Source organism: Lolium rigidum, chromosome 3, assembly GCF_022539505.1.
Source record: "Lolium rigidum isolate FL_2022 chromosome 3, APGP_CSIRO_Lrig_0.1, whole genome shotgun sequence".
NCBI lineage: Eukaryota > Viridiplantae > Streptophyta > Magnoliopsida > Poales > Poaceae > Lolium > Lolium rigidum.
In genome coordinates, this window is record NC_061510.1 from 244,843,857 (window position 1) to 244,858,663 (window position 14,807).

Here is a 14,807-nt window from a genome sequence, read left to right on the forward strand (position 1 = left end):
TCCGAACCCCTTCCAAGTATTAAGTTGTAAACAACGAGACAATTGCATTAAGTATGGTGTGTAATGTAATCAACACAAATATCCTTAGACAAAGCATCGATGTTTTATCCCTAGTAGCAACAACACATCCACAACCTTAGAACTTTCTGTCACCGTCCCGCATTTAATGGAGGCATGAACCCACTATCGAGCATAAATACTCCCTCTTGGAGTCACAAGTATCAACTTGGCCGAGCCTCTACTAGCAACGGAGAGCATGCAAGAACATAAATAACATATACGATAGATTGATAATCAACTTGACATAGTATTCAATATTCATCGGATCCCAACAAACACAACATGAAGGATTACAAATAGATGATCTTGATCATGATAGGCAGCTCACAAGATCTAACATGATAGCACAATGAGGAGAAGACAACCATCTAGCTACCGCTATGGACCCATAGTCCAGGGTGGACTACTCACACATCGATCCGGAGGCGATCATGGCGATGAAGAGACCTCCGGGAGATGATTCCCCTCTCCGGCAGGGTGCCGGAGGCGATCTCCTGAATCCCCCGAGATGGGATTGGCGGCGACGGCGTCTCTGGAAGGTTTTCCGTATCGTGGCTCTCGGTACTGGGGGTTTCGCGACGAAGACTTTAAGTAGGCGGAAGGGCAGGTCGAGGGGCGTCACGAGGGACCCACATAACAGGGCCGCGCGACCAGGGCCCAGGCCGCGTCGCCCTGGCGTGTCGTCGCCTCGTGGCCCCACTTCGTGATCCTTTCGGTCTTCTGGAAGCTACGTGGAAAAATAGGACTCTGGTGATGTCTACGGGTGCTTCTATTCTTGTAGACAGTGTTGGGCCTCCAAGAGCAGAGGTTTGTAGAACAGCAGCAAGTTTCCCTTAAGTGGATCACCCAAGGTTTATCGAACTCAGGGAGGAAGAGGTCAAAGATATCCCTCTCAAGCAACCCTGCAATCACAATACAAGAAGTCTTTTGTGTCCCCAACACACCTAATACACTTGTCAGATGTATAGGTGCACTAGTTCGGCGAAGAGATAGTGAAATACAAGTGGTATGAATGAATATGAGCAGTAGTAACGGCGCCAGTAAAGTGCTTGCTGGCGTGCAGTTGATGGTAGTAATATTGCAGGAAGTAAAGATGCAGTAAAACAATAAACAAGCGATGATTGCAGTATTTGGAAACAAGGCCTAGGGATCATACTTTCACTAGTGGACACTCTCAACATTGATCACATAAATAAATAAGTTCTCTTCCTTTGTGCTACATATACTCTTGTTTGATAATGAACACCATTCGTTGTGTAGGGCTACAAGAGCACCTCAATGCCGGAGTTAACAAGCTCCACAACATTCGACATTCATATTTAAGTAACCTTTAGAGCATAATAGATCTTTGCAATTTAAACCGAGTACTAACATAGCATGCACACTCGTCACCATCACACTAAGAAGGGGGAATAAATCACATCAATACTATCATAGTAATAATTAACTCAATAACCTACAAGAGATTATGATCATAGCCTACGCCAAGTACTACACGATGCACACACTCGTCACCTTTACACCGTGAAGGAGGAATAGACTACTTTAATAACATCACAAGAGTAGCACATAGACTAATAGTGATACAAAACTCATATGAATCTCAATCATGTAAGGCAGCTCATGAGATCATTGTATTGAAGTACATAGGAGAGAGATTAACCACATAGCTACCGGTACAGCCCTTAGCCTCGATGGAGAACTACTCCCTCCTCATGGGAGACAAGCAGCGTTGATGAAGATGGCGGTGGTGTCGATGGAGGAGCCTTCCGGGGCACTTCCCGTCCCGGCGGCGTGCCGGAACGGAGACTCCTGTCCCCCAGATCTTGGCTTCGCGATGGCGGCGGCTCTGGAAGGTTTCTCGTACCGTGGCTTTTTCGTATCGAGGTTTTAGGTCGAGGAGGCTTAAATAGGCGAAGAGGCGGAGTCGGAGGGCTGACGAGATGGTGACACAATAGGGGGGCGCGGCCCAGGCCCTGGCCGCGCCGCCCTATCATCCGGGCCCACCGGGGCTCCCCTCCGGTGGCTCTCGGGTGTTCCGGAAGCTTCGTGGAAAATCGGATCGTCGGGCATTGATTTCGTTCGATTCCGAGAATATTTCCTTACTAGGATTTCTGGAACCAAAAACGACAGAAAACGAAGAACCGGCCCTTCGGCATCTCGTCAATAGGTTAGTTCTGGAAAACGCATAAATATGACATATAATGCGTATAAAACATGTGAGTATGATCACAAAAGTAGCATGGAACATAAGAAATTATAGATACGTTTGAGACGTATCACCTGGGCGTTGATTTCGTCCAATTCCGAGAATATTTCCTTACTAGGATTTCTGAAACCAAAAACAGCAGAAAACAGCAACTGGCTCTTCGGCATCTCGTCAATAGGTTAGTGCCGGAAAATGCATAATAATGACATATAATGTGTATAAAACATGTGAGTATCATCATAAAAGTAGCATGGAACATAAGAAATTATAGATACGTTTGGAACGTATCAATATCCAGAAGTGTTGGGAATGATTGTGTCCTTGCTGAACATGTGAATTTTTGATTATGCACTAACCCTCTAATGAGATTGCTTTGAGTTTGGTGTGAAGGAAGTTTTCAAGGATCAAGAGAGGAGGATGATATAATATGATCAAGAAGAGTGAAAAGTCTAAGCTTGGGGATGCCCCGTGGTTCATCCCCGCATATTTCGAGAAGACTCAAGCGTCTAAGCTTGGGGATGCCCAAGGCATCCCCTTCTTCATCAACAACTTATCGGGTCACCTCTAGTGAAACTATATTTTAATTCTGTCACATCTTATGTGCTTTACTTGGAGCGTCTCGTGTGCTTTTATTTTCGTTTTGTTATTTTCATTCTCCGAATAAATCGGATCCTAACATGCTTGTGTGGGAGAGAGACACGCTCCGCTTTTTATTTGAACACTGGTGTTCTTCGTTTTACTTTTAATGTCCATGGCAAAAGCTGAAAGCCGCTGCACTTATTGCTATTTGGTTGGAAACAGAAAATGCTTCATGTGGTAATTGGTATATTGTCTTGAATAATTTGATAATTGGCAATTGTTTTGAGCTCTCAAGTAGATCATGTTTAAGCTCTTGCATCATGTGGTTTAAACCTATTAGTGGAGAACTACCGTAGAGCTTGTTGAAATTTGGTTTGCATGATTGGTCTCTCTAAGGTCTAGATATTTTCTCGTAAAAGTGTTTGAGCAACAAGGAAGACAGTGTATAGTCTTATAATGCTTGCAATATGTTCTTATGTAAGTTTTGCTGTACCGGTTTATATTTGTGTTTGCTTCAAACAACCTTGTTAGCCAAAGCCTTGTACTGAGAGGGAATGCTTCTCGTGCATCCAAAACCTTGAGCCAAAACTTATGCCATTTGTGTCCACCATAACTACCTACTATGTGGTATTTTTCTGCCATTCCAAGTAAATACTTCATGTGCTACCTTTAAACAATTCAAAACTTTATTACTCCTTATTTGTGTCAATGTTTATAGCTCATGAGGAAGTATGTGGTGTTTTATCTTTCAATCTTGTTGGGCAGACTTTCAGCAATGGACTAGTGGCACATCCGCTTATCCAATAATTTTGCAAAAAGAGCTGGCAACGGAGTGCCCAGCCCAATTAATTAACTTTCATTAATAATTCTCTTCACATGTTTTGCCCTGATTTATTAGTAAGCAACTTAATTTTGCAATAGACACTCCTCGATGGTATGTGAAATGTTGGAAGGCACCCGAGGATTCGGTTAGCCATGGCTTGTGAAAGCAAAAGGTTGGGAGGAGTGTCATCTATAAATAAAACTAAAATACATGTGTAAACAAAAGAGAAGAGGGATGGGCCTTGCTGGTAGAGATAACGTCCTTCATGGGAGCCGCTCTTTGAAAGTCTGTTTGACAAGGGGGTTAGAGTGCCCACTACCATTCGTTGACAACAGTTGCTTTTTTGTATGATCAGGTATGAAGGAGAATCAAGCATTGCACGGGAAGAAGAAGAGCTACACGAGGTGTTGGACGTGAAGATATTCCACGGATGCGCGAGGGAGGAGAGGGAGACAAGCGCGTCGGAGGAGAAGGACTTCAGCGGCACTAGCGCCCACCACGATGGCACTACTGGCCACCACAACGGCACTACCGGCCAGGAGCAGCGGTGCTTCCACCCCTAGCAGCGGCACTGCCGCCCCTGCAGAGCGGTAGTACCGCCCGGGTCCGAACCAGTTTGGCCAAATCCCGTTTTGGGTCGGTTTCTATCCCTTGTTTTTGTACCGTGGTCGTCCTGGACGCATATATAAGCTCCAAGGATGCCCCCAAATTAGGTTTAGACCACGTTTAATTAAGATAAACCATAGTTCAAACTTGATTGCTACACAATACTACTGAATTATTGATACGTCTCCGACGTATCGATAATTTCTTATGTTCCATGCCACATTATTGATGATATCTACATGTTTTATGCATACTTTATGTCATTATTATGCGTTTTCCGGAACTAACCTATTGACGAGATGCCGAAGGGCCGGTTCCTGTTTTCTCGCTGTTTTTGGTTTCGGAAATCCTAGTAAGGAAATATTCTCGAATCGGACGAAATCAACACCGAAGATCTTAGAATCCCCGGGAGCTTCCGAACACCCGAGAACCGTCGGAGAGGGGCCACGGGGGCCCACACATGGTGGCGGCGCGGCCCAGGAGGGGGGCGCGCCGCCCTAGTGTCTGGTGGCCCCAGACCCCCTCTGACCTTGCCCTTCCGCCTATTTAAAGCCTCCGTCGCGAAAACCCTGACAAGTTCGACGAAACAAGAGAAAACCTTCCAGAGCCGCCGCCATCGCGAAGCCAAGATCTGGGGGACAGGAGTCTCTATTCCGGCACGCCGCCGGGACGGGGAAGTGCCCCGGAAGGCTTCTCCATCAACACCACCGCCATCTTCATCAACGCTGCTGTCTCCCATGAGGAGGGAGTAGTTCTCCATCGAGGCTCGGGGCTGCACCGGTAGCTATGTGGTTAATCTCTCTCCTATGTGCTTCAATACAATAATCTCATGAGCTGCCTTACATGATTGAGATTCATATGATGATGCTTGTAATCTAGATGTCATTATGCTAGTCAAGTGGGTTTTACTTATGTGATCTCCGGAGACTCCTTGTCCCACGTGTGTAAAGGTGACAGTGTGTGCACCGTGTGGGTCTCTTAGGCTATATTTCACGTAATACTTATTCACTGTTATGAATGGCATAGTGAAGTGCTTATTTATATCTCTTTATGATTGCAATGTGTTTTGTATAACAATATATCTGTGTGCTACTCTAGTGATGTTATTAAAGTAGTTTATTCCTCCTGCACGGTGTAATGGTGACAGTGTGTGCATCGTGTAGTACTTGGCGTAAGCTATGATTGTGATCTCTTGTAGATTATGAAGTTAACTATTGCTATGATAGTATTGATGTGATCTATTCCTCCTTTCGTAGTGTGAAGGTGACAGTGTGCATGCTATGTTAGTACTTGGTTTGGTTATGTTGATCTGTTATGCACTCTAAGGTTATTTAAATATGAACATTGAATATTGTGGAGCTTGTTAATTAACTCCGGCATTGAGGGTTCGTGTAATCCTACACAGTTAGTGGTGTTCATCATCCAACAAGAGGGTGTAGAGTCTAGCATCTATCTATTTATTCTGTTATGTGATCAATGTTGAGAGTGTCCACTAGTGAAAGTATGATCCCTAGGCCTTGTTCCTAAATATCGCTATCGTCGCTTGTTTACTCGTTTTTACCGCATCTTTACTTCCTGCAATATTACTAGCATCAATCGCACGCCAAGCAAGCACTTTTCCGGCGCCGTTACTACTGCTCATATTCATTCATACCACCCGTATTTCACTATCTCTTCGCCGAACTAGTGCACCTATTAGGTGTGTTGGGGACACAAGAGACTTCTTGCTTTGTGGTTGCAGGGTTGCATGAGAGGGATATCTTTGACCTCTTCCTCTCTGAGTTCGATAAACCTTGGGTGATCCACTTAAGGGAAACTTGCTGCTGTTCTACAAACCTCTGCTCTTGGAGGCCCAACACTGTCTACAAGAATAGAAGCACCCGTAGACATCAATTATATACACCAATTCACATCGAACTAGTGTTTTGCTACTGAAAATTTGTGTGATCTATCATTCCACCGGGAATTGGGAGACTGTAAATTAACCGCTTCGTGGTCAGTGGCTACGTGTGCAAGTGTGTGGAGTTGCGAATATCTTGCAGGGTTGAGAGCTGTTGCATTGGCGATAGGGATCGATCGAGAGAGACTCGTCAGCGTCATACAAGTTATCCTCCACTTATCATCGAGTTCATCATCGTGTTCATCACCATCCACTTCTCTTACTGAGAAGATCGAGCCACCCCTTATTACCATCATGGTGAATATCCAGCTTTTTGCAGAAGGTTCCGTAGTTATATGCTCGACCACCTCCTCATCTCCTAGAGCCCACACACTTCTATCCATCACACATTCCATTAGCGAATGGCGCCATGAGTCAGCAACTCCACACAAAATACAAGCATGTGTAGTTGACATATTATGATGATGCAACAAATCTGCTGTAGGTAAAGATTGCTCGGCTAACCGCCATACAAAGACTTTTATTTTCGAGGGGACATCTAGCTTCCACATTTTCGTCCAACACTTTGTATCTTGCGAGCTATCTGAGCTGGTTGAACATCCATCTAGCCAAGCTTCCCTTCTCACTTTAGAATCCACAAGCATGCGATATGCAGATCTTACTGTGAAGAAGCCTCGGTTTTCAAAATTCCAAGCCCAAAAGTCTCCAACAGTCCGAGTACATAACAGAATATTCTTAATTGTGTCTATATCGACCCGTACAAAGAATTTATTTAACTTCTCTATATCCCAGGACGAAGATGTAGAGTCGACCAGCATCGTAGGATTAGCCTCTAGCCAAGCAATTGGTCTCATTGATTGATCAAGTGGTAGCCAGTTTTGAGTCCAAATACTAGTAGATGTTCCATCACCAATGCGGCGAATGAGACCCTGTGTAAGAACCTCCCTCCCTTCTACCAATGCACGCCATATTTGTGAAGTGTGATTACCCAATTCAGCGTCCAGAAAATCAACGTTTGGATGATAAACTGCTTTGGTAATCCGAGCGCTCAATGTTGTAGAATCCTGGAGAATCCGCCAAGCTTGACGGGCTAGAAGAGCGAGGTTAAAAAATTCAGTATCCCGAAAACCTAGTCCTCCCATGTATTGTATTTAGGTTTCTTCATCTCCTCGGTCTTACGTTCCCCCTCTTTACTGTCCCACCAAAATTTTGTAATAAGAGCATCAATATGTTGACATAATCCCTGAGATTTCCTGAGACGTTCGATCCTGCTCTGACTGAGCCAGCATCGTTGATCCGGCCTGCGGCTAGGTGTAAGTGGGCCCAAACTTCACGTCCCGTGCCAATTTCTGCCAGCCCGCTTTGCGGCCCATCCCAGCTGGTTTTCTTCCTCCGGCCACCCTCTCCCGCTAGCGCCGCCGTCTCCAACCACTCTCGCTCCCATCCCAGCCAAGCCGCGCCGCGCCGCCAGCTGAGAGGCAGTAGCCCGGGAGCTCGCTTGAGGCAGGAATGGGGTGGAAGGCCGCGGAAAAGCTCATCAGGCACTGGAAGATCCTTCGCGGCGACAACGTACGGGACCTCTCCGTCCCCTCTTCGCTCCTCTTCCTGCCTGCCTTGCTCTTGAGAGATCTCAGAATTACTGCTCTTTTGGCGACAGGTGATGATCATAAGGGGCAAGGACAAGGGGGAGAGCGGGCTCATCAAGCGGGTCATCCGCTCGCAGAATCGCGTCATCGTCGAGGGCAAGAATCTGGTAACATAATCTCTGCTGTGCTCCCCCTTCCTTCCCCACTTCTCTTGTCAAGTGCCATGTGGCATTTATTTAAATAAATGGTTTAGATGTCTCTCTCTGGTCTGTTCTTCAGTTAGCCTGCGTGTGCACTGCTGGGTGAACGGTGCTACCGTTTGGTGAAACGAATGAAAGTAGAAGATGCCTATGTGGTTGCATTGGAGTATCACCCATTTTTGTTGATGAATATCTTGTTTGTCGTATACACTCGGATCATGCACTCCAGGTGTTTGTCGAAATTCCTAGTCCATTGAAAGTGAAAGGGGCCTTGGCTGTGTTAACCTTGCGCGCTAATTCCTCGCGCTTTTATTTAGGCTATTGTTAGAGCTGCTGTGCTGCACTTTGCACACATTTTTTTGAGATTTTTTCTTGAATTGTCGTGAATGATGAAACTAGACCATATTGCCCAACCAGATAGTCCCACTGGGATACGATCTGTATGGGTAGTGAATGAGAATCGACCTCTTTCCACCACATACCAAGCATCCATCAGGACATAAGGATATTGTTATCATAAGAAGTGCAACATATTACTTGTAGGATGCTTGCCTGCATGCATCGCCATACACTCATACATGTGGACGTACCCAGTGCTGAGAGTTCCTGCACTGTGCGGGGTCTGGGGAAGGTGTTAGTGGCAAGCCTTACCCTCACGAAGTGCAATGTGAGGAGACCGCGACTCGACCGCTGCACCAGGCCCGTCCTTCACACTCATACATGTGGAGGTTGGTAAAATCTTGTAGGAGTCAAGCAGTACCAGTGTCACTTAGGGTTGTTTTGGGTTATCGGAAATTAGGCCTATTCTCTTCAAACAGGTAGTGCAAGGGGAACAAAACAATGCCAGCAATATGTGCTCTAGTGTTGTTCTTATCTACTACTCCCTCCGCTCCATAATAATGAACTAAAACCACGACAAGCATTATGGAACGGAGGGAGTATGTTTGAGCGACTAGCATATAATATTTTTTGGTATGTTGACGTGTACCGTTTCGTTATTGTGCTGTACATACTTACATTGCAATGTCCCTCACTCCGCTACATGCTTTAATTTTAGTGGACTGTCAAACTGACAATAAGCTGCCTTATGAAAACTGATATTAACAGCATGCAATCTTTTGCTGGATTTGTACGTGCCATATTAAATCAGGTTGATTTGTGCATGGAGCAATTTACTATAGTACATGAAGCAATTTGTGCTAGGGAGTATTGCACTCCAGATGTTTGTCGAAATTCCTCATCCATTGAAAGTGAAAGGGGCCTTGGCTGTATTAACTTTGTGCGCTAATTCCCCAGGCTTTGAGGCTAATGTTGGAGCTGCTGTGCTGCACTTTGCACATATGTTTTTAGTGCAATAGATGTCTTCTTGAATTGTCGTGAATCATACCATAGTGCCCAAAACCAGATAATCCCACTGGGACACCATCTGTGTGAATATGAATCTTTAAATAGTAAATGAGAATCTACCTCTTTCTACCACATACCAAGCATCCATCATGACATAACGATATTGTAAGTATGAAATGACAACATATTACTTGTAGGATACTTGCCTGCATGCATCGTCATACATATGTAGGTTGGTTGGGGTGGGTAAACACGGTTTGGGTGGTTTGACCGGTTTGGCTCAGTTCAATTTTTATAACTAAACTGGAAGTCCGTTTTGAGATTGTGAATGGAAATGTACTAGCACCTCACTGGACGGTTTGGCCAGTTTTACACGGTTTCACTTTTGCCCACCCTTAGAGGTTGGTCAAATCTTGGAGGAGTCAAGCAATAGCAGTGCAACTTAGGGCTTGTTTTGGATTATCAGAAATTAGGCCTAGTCCTTTCAAATGGGTAGTGAAAGAGGAAGGAGACAATGCCAGCAAGCAGCAATATGTGTTGCAGTGTTGTTCCCATCTACTACGTTTGAGACTAGCATACAATCATTTTTGATATGTTGATGTGTACCGATTCGTTACTTGTAATAAGGCACCTTAGAAAACTGATAATAACAACAATGCCAGCGATGTACATACTTATATTGCAATGTCCCTCACTCCACTACATGCTTTACTTTTAGTGGAATGTCAAACTGACAATAAGGCGCCTTATAAAAACTGATAATAACGGCATACAATCTTTTGCTGGATTTGTACATGCCATATTAAATCAGGTTGATTTGTGCATGAAGCAATTTACTATCGTGGATATTGAGCAGGAATTGTGAAATTTTACAATCTGTGTCCTTAAATCTTTGTGCTTTTAATTGGAGTATCAGACTATTGCATCTGTGTAGAGAATGTCTAGTTTTCCTACAAGCGGAGTACAATATCATCCTATGCTACGAGTCTGTCTATGATTGTTGCACTCTAGGTGTTTGTCGAAATTCCTAATCCATGAAAGTGAAAGGGGCCTTGGCAGTGTTAATTTTGTGTGCTAATTCCTTAGGGTTTCAGGCTAGTATTGGAGCTGCTATTTTGCACCTTGCAGAGATGTTTTTCAGTGATGACTGCGACACATGTTTTCTTCTTTAATTGTTGTGAATGGTGAGGAAAAACCATATTGCCCAACCAAATAGTCTCACTGGGACACGATGACTAATATGAATATGAATCTTTAAAAGTACACGAGAATCTAACACTCTCCACCCCGTACAGGGCATCATGAGTTTATGGTATACGGACATCGTGAGTAGGAAATGAGCACATATTACTTGTAGGATGCTTGCCTGCAAGCATCATCACTTTATTCTCAATTTTTTGAGAAGTCAAGCAATATCAGAGTAACTTAAGTCTTGTTTTGGATGTCCGGAAATCAGGCCTAGTCCCTTCAAATAGGTAGTTAAAGGGGAACAAAACAACCCCAGCAATATGCATTGCAGTGGTGTTTCTATCTGCTTTTGAGCATATAACCTTTTTTTGGTATGTTACATACTTATACTACAATCTCCCTCACTCCAATACATGCTTTTACTATTAATGAACTGTCAAATTGGCACCAACACTCCTTAAACAAACTGATAATAAGACCATATGATCTTTTTGCTGCATTTGAACATGCCATATTAAACCAGGTTGATTTGTGCATGGCAAGGAATTGACTCTTGAACAAGAATTGTGAACTGTACAATCTGCTTCCTTCTCCAATACTTGTATATTTAGTGTTGGATGCTTGCATTTTTACTGGGTAACACTGTAACCGGGCAAGTGCAATCTGCAAATGATCATTTTTTTTCATTGTTCTGTTAATGTGGCTCTCTCATACATGAGAAATTACTTCAACAATTGTGTGTTGACATCATTTCAGGTTAAGAAACATATTAAGCAGGGGGAAGGACATACTGGTGGGATTTTCTCAATCGAAGCTCCACTTCATGTTTCAAATGTACAAGTAATTGATCCTGTCACAGGGTATGATACTTGACCATCTTTTAATACCTTTAGTCTCTAGGCATTGATATTCAAGTAAACTCAAAATATTCTCTAGTCTCTAGGTATGATATTTCATTTTCTTCCATGTGTTCACTTAAAGAATATTTCTTTACGCAATTTGACTGCAGGAAACCATGTAAGACTGGATACAAGTATTTGGAAGATGGGACTAAAGTCAGGGTCTCTAGAGGAATGTATGCATCTGGTGCTGTGATACCTCGGCCAGAAATTTTGAAGGAGAGAAAAAAGCCGAGGCCCACATCAGGTATGTGTTTCATAAGCACATCATTCCTTCTCATAATTTCTTACTTTTCAACCGCATAATAATAATTCTCTTAAGTGAAGGGTTGACTGATTTGTAATGCTGCAATTGTGTGCACATCTGAAATGTTCATGATGTGTGTGCTGTTCAATTTAGGGATTTCTATTGAGTTAACAAAATTTGATCTTCATGTAAAATCAGGAGGGCAAGCAAATGCCAACTTATACCACACTATTTTTAATTTCCTTGTCTTACTAGAATCTATTTTTTGTTGTTCTGGAGCATTATGTTCTTAAATAACTGGATCTCCGATAGTCATGCTACTGTAGGTGCTTCTGCTAATCATGTTTGCTGAATTCTATATTTTTCTGAAGACTTTGTTCTTCACAGGCTGGACTTGAGAGCTATGGGGCAATATGCATATAATATGTATGCATAAGAAAAATAACAAGTAGGATGTAGATGAATAACAACTGAAGCGCAATAGAGATTAGTTGCTTTCTCTAATTGATAAGGTAGTTAGATCGTAGGGGGTATCTACCATCTAGTTGGCATTCAAGGAAATGCAAATATGAGCATTCTATGAATATGACATGTCATTCTAGGAAATGTAATTTTCTGTCGCTCATGCAGATGGCCCAAAGGATACACCAATTGAGCATGTGCTGGAGAAGACCTACGATGCCAAAGCTGGAATTGGTATGCCTGATCTGTAGAGGAGATGTTCCATTGTTGAGAGCGAAAGAGAAAGAGTTCCGCATATGTCGTCCATTCATCACAGTAGGAACTCTGCAGTTATGTCAGGAGACAGTCAACATGTATTCACGAATAAGTCTTTGATGATTGTCTTGGACTTGTCAGAATCTTCTGTATTCCCTGAAGAATCTGAATGATGTGTATCATGTTAATCTTTTCATTTTATGAAAACCCTCACCACTAAATCAAAATAAAATTATGAACCGGCCTCTGGCAGGAGTGAACGTGCTCACGAAGCTAACTGAAGTGTGCGCAGGACTGGCTTCAGCAGTACTTGTGCCACCCATGCTGGCTAGTGAATCTGAAGTTTGAGCTGAAATATGGTCATTTTAGAGCGGAGACTACTCCTTTTAAATCACATGTATTTTGGCTGAAAGTTGATGCTATGGATGTTGAAACCTGCCCTTTTTTTTAGAGTGAAGAGACCTTCTAAAAAAATTGCACTGAAAGTCAGAACCTTCTCTTTTAGAGCACAGACCTTCTAATCTTGAAGCAAAAGTTGAGATCTTCCCATCTAACTATTTGAAACCCGTAGTGTTAGGGTCGAACGCACGCTAATGTTCTGACGTCCAGGAATGGGATGGATGAACTTAAAGAAGGTAAACTCTTTGCAGATTGTGTGTTTCGGTATCATTCTCTCTTTAACAATGCAGGTTGTGCCTGTAAAGCCAGCTGTGCAACGCTGCAGAACATATGCAGGTCACACTCCCCGCTCGCTACTTCTCGTCCAAGCTTGTCGCATAGATGTGAAGCAGCAACAAGAGGTTTAGAGACAGATGGAAACACGGGAAATACACGAGCGCATGTGCAGGATGTACTACGTATTCGTGTATCTTGTAAAACAAAGAGGAGATACTACATATTTATACTAGCAGTATACTAAATAAAGTTCATATCAGGCAGATTTGCAGTTAATTTGCCTTGTACATGTTGGCTTTGGATTCATATATGCAACAACTTCTTGCCATAACTCTTTTGTGAAATTGGCAAACGGCGTGCCGAAAAACGACCTTAATGGGACACAAACTAACCAGGAGTAAGAATGAAACCGGTGATTGACAATAAACATGTGCAACGTTTAGCAAGGAAGAACAGCGACAAGCAGGGGAAGAGGAAATCATTTGTACTCATCTGTATCCACTTGAACAAATTTTCAGCATAAGTAGTTAGAACCCGTGACAGTGAGGACCGCAATCTGTATTCATTTCAACTAAATCTGTATTCCTTTGCACAAAAAAGTTTGAATACAGAGTTTACAAAATCTGTGTGGGTATCTCCACACAAAAGATGGATACCTACATACATCTTCAGAGGAGTTAGTACATTTACAATCGCTGGGTGCTGATGGAGATGCATGGTATCCTAATTCCTAGCTAGCTAGAATTGGATATCGTAGGCTGAAAGAGGCAGGGAGTAATCGATGTCTCCAGCTCCGTCGAAGTCGTTGCCGAGCGTATCCCACGCATCTTGTGCTATCACGTCGTCTCCTCTCTCATCAGCCACAAAGCCTTCCAGTGAGCTCGCATGCTGATGATGATCCTGGCCTTCTTCTTGGATCTTGCCTCCGTGTTCCTTCACTGCTGGCACCTCTTCGAGCTCCGCCTCCATCAATCTCGTGCCGGCTCCTTCTTGTATCATGGCTTGGCCCCCGTCCGACGCCATTTCAGGTTCTGACAATCTCTCGAGCTCCTCATCCAACCCCCCCGCCCAACTCATGATCCCGTCGTCGTCTTCGTCGTTGCTGGCTTCTTCTTGGATGATGGGGTGGCCCCCCTTCGACGCCATTTCAGGCTCGGCCAATGTCGCGAGCTTGTCGTTGTTGACGGCTTCTTCTTGGATCATGCCGGTGTCCTCCTCTCGCGGGCTTTCCAGAAGAGCCTCCAACGAGTTCACGAAATCGTCGTCCTCGTCCATGACGCTGGCCGCGGGCCGTGGAGAAGGTGCGACCGGCTGCGAGCGAGGTGATATACGAGGACGTTCTTGTGGTGTCCCCCTTGGACTAGCCTGTCGTTGTGGCATCGCCGGAGTAGGACACTGTGGACGTACCGGTGGCACTGGAACCTCCAGTGGCGCCGGTGTTGGGCGCATCCGCTTGGGCGGCGGTGGCTCGACAACGTGATGCGTTTTGGTGACGCCAGGCTGCCGTGGTCGCGAGGAAAGATCAAGGGCACCCGGGGGCGGTCGCTTCTTGATCGACTGCGGCTGCATGATCTTTGAAAGCCCAGGCGACGCTTGTTCTTGTCGACGCGGCTGCTGCTGCTGCTGAAGGGCCATGGCATTGGCGAATTCTTGTCGACGTAGCTGCTGCTGCTGCTGCACGGCCATGGCATTGGCGGGTCCTTGTCGACGCAACAGCTCCTGCTGCTGAACGGCCATGGCATTGGCGAATTCTTGTCGACGTAGCTGCTGC

The 14,807-nt window shown here is 44.4% G+C and overlaps 1 protein-coding gene across 1 annotated transcript; it reads left to right on the plus strand.

The window, feature by feature from the left end:
- Positions 1-7,675: 7,675 nt before the first annotated feature.
- Positions 7,676-12,608, plus strand: LOC124699240 (50S ribosomal protein L24-like). Its single transcript, XM_047231573.1, has 5 exons — positions 7,676-7,746; positions 7,835-7,930; positions 11,255-11,358; positions 11,508-11,644; positions 12,275-12,608. Exons 1-5 carry the CDS (start codon positions 7,687-7,689, stop codon positions 12,355-12,357), a joined length of 480 nt encoding a protein of 159 aa, XP_047087529.1. The 5' UTR covers positions 7,676-7,686; the 3' UTR covers positions 12,358-12,608.
- Positions 12,609-14,807: the final 2,199 nt, after the last annotated feature.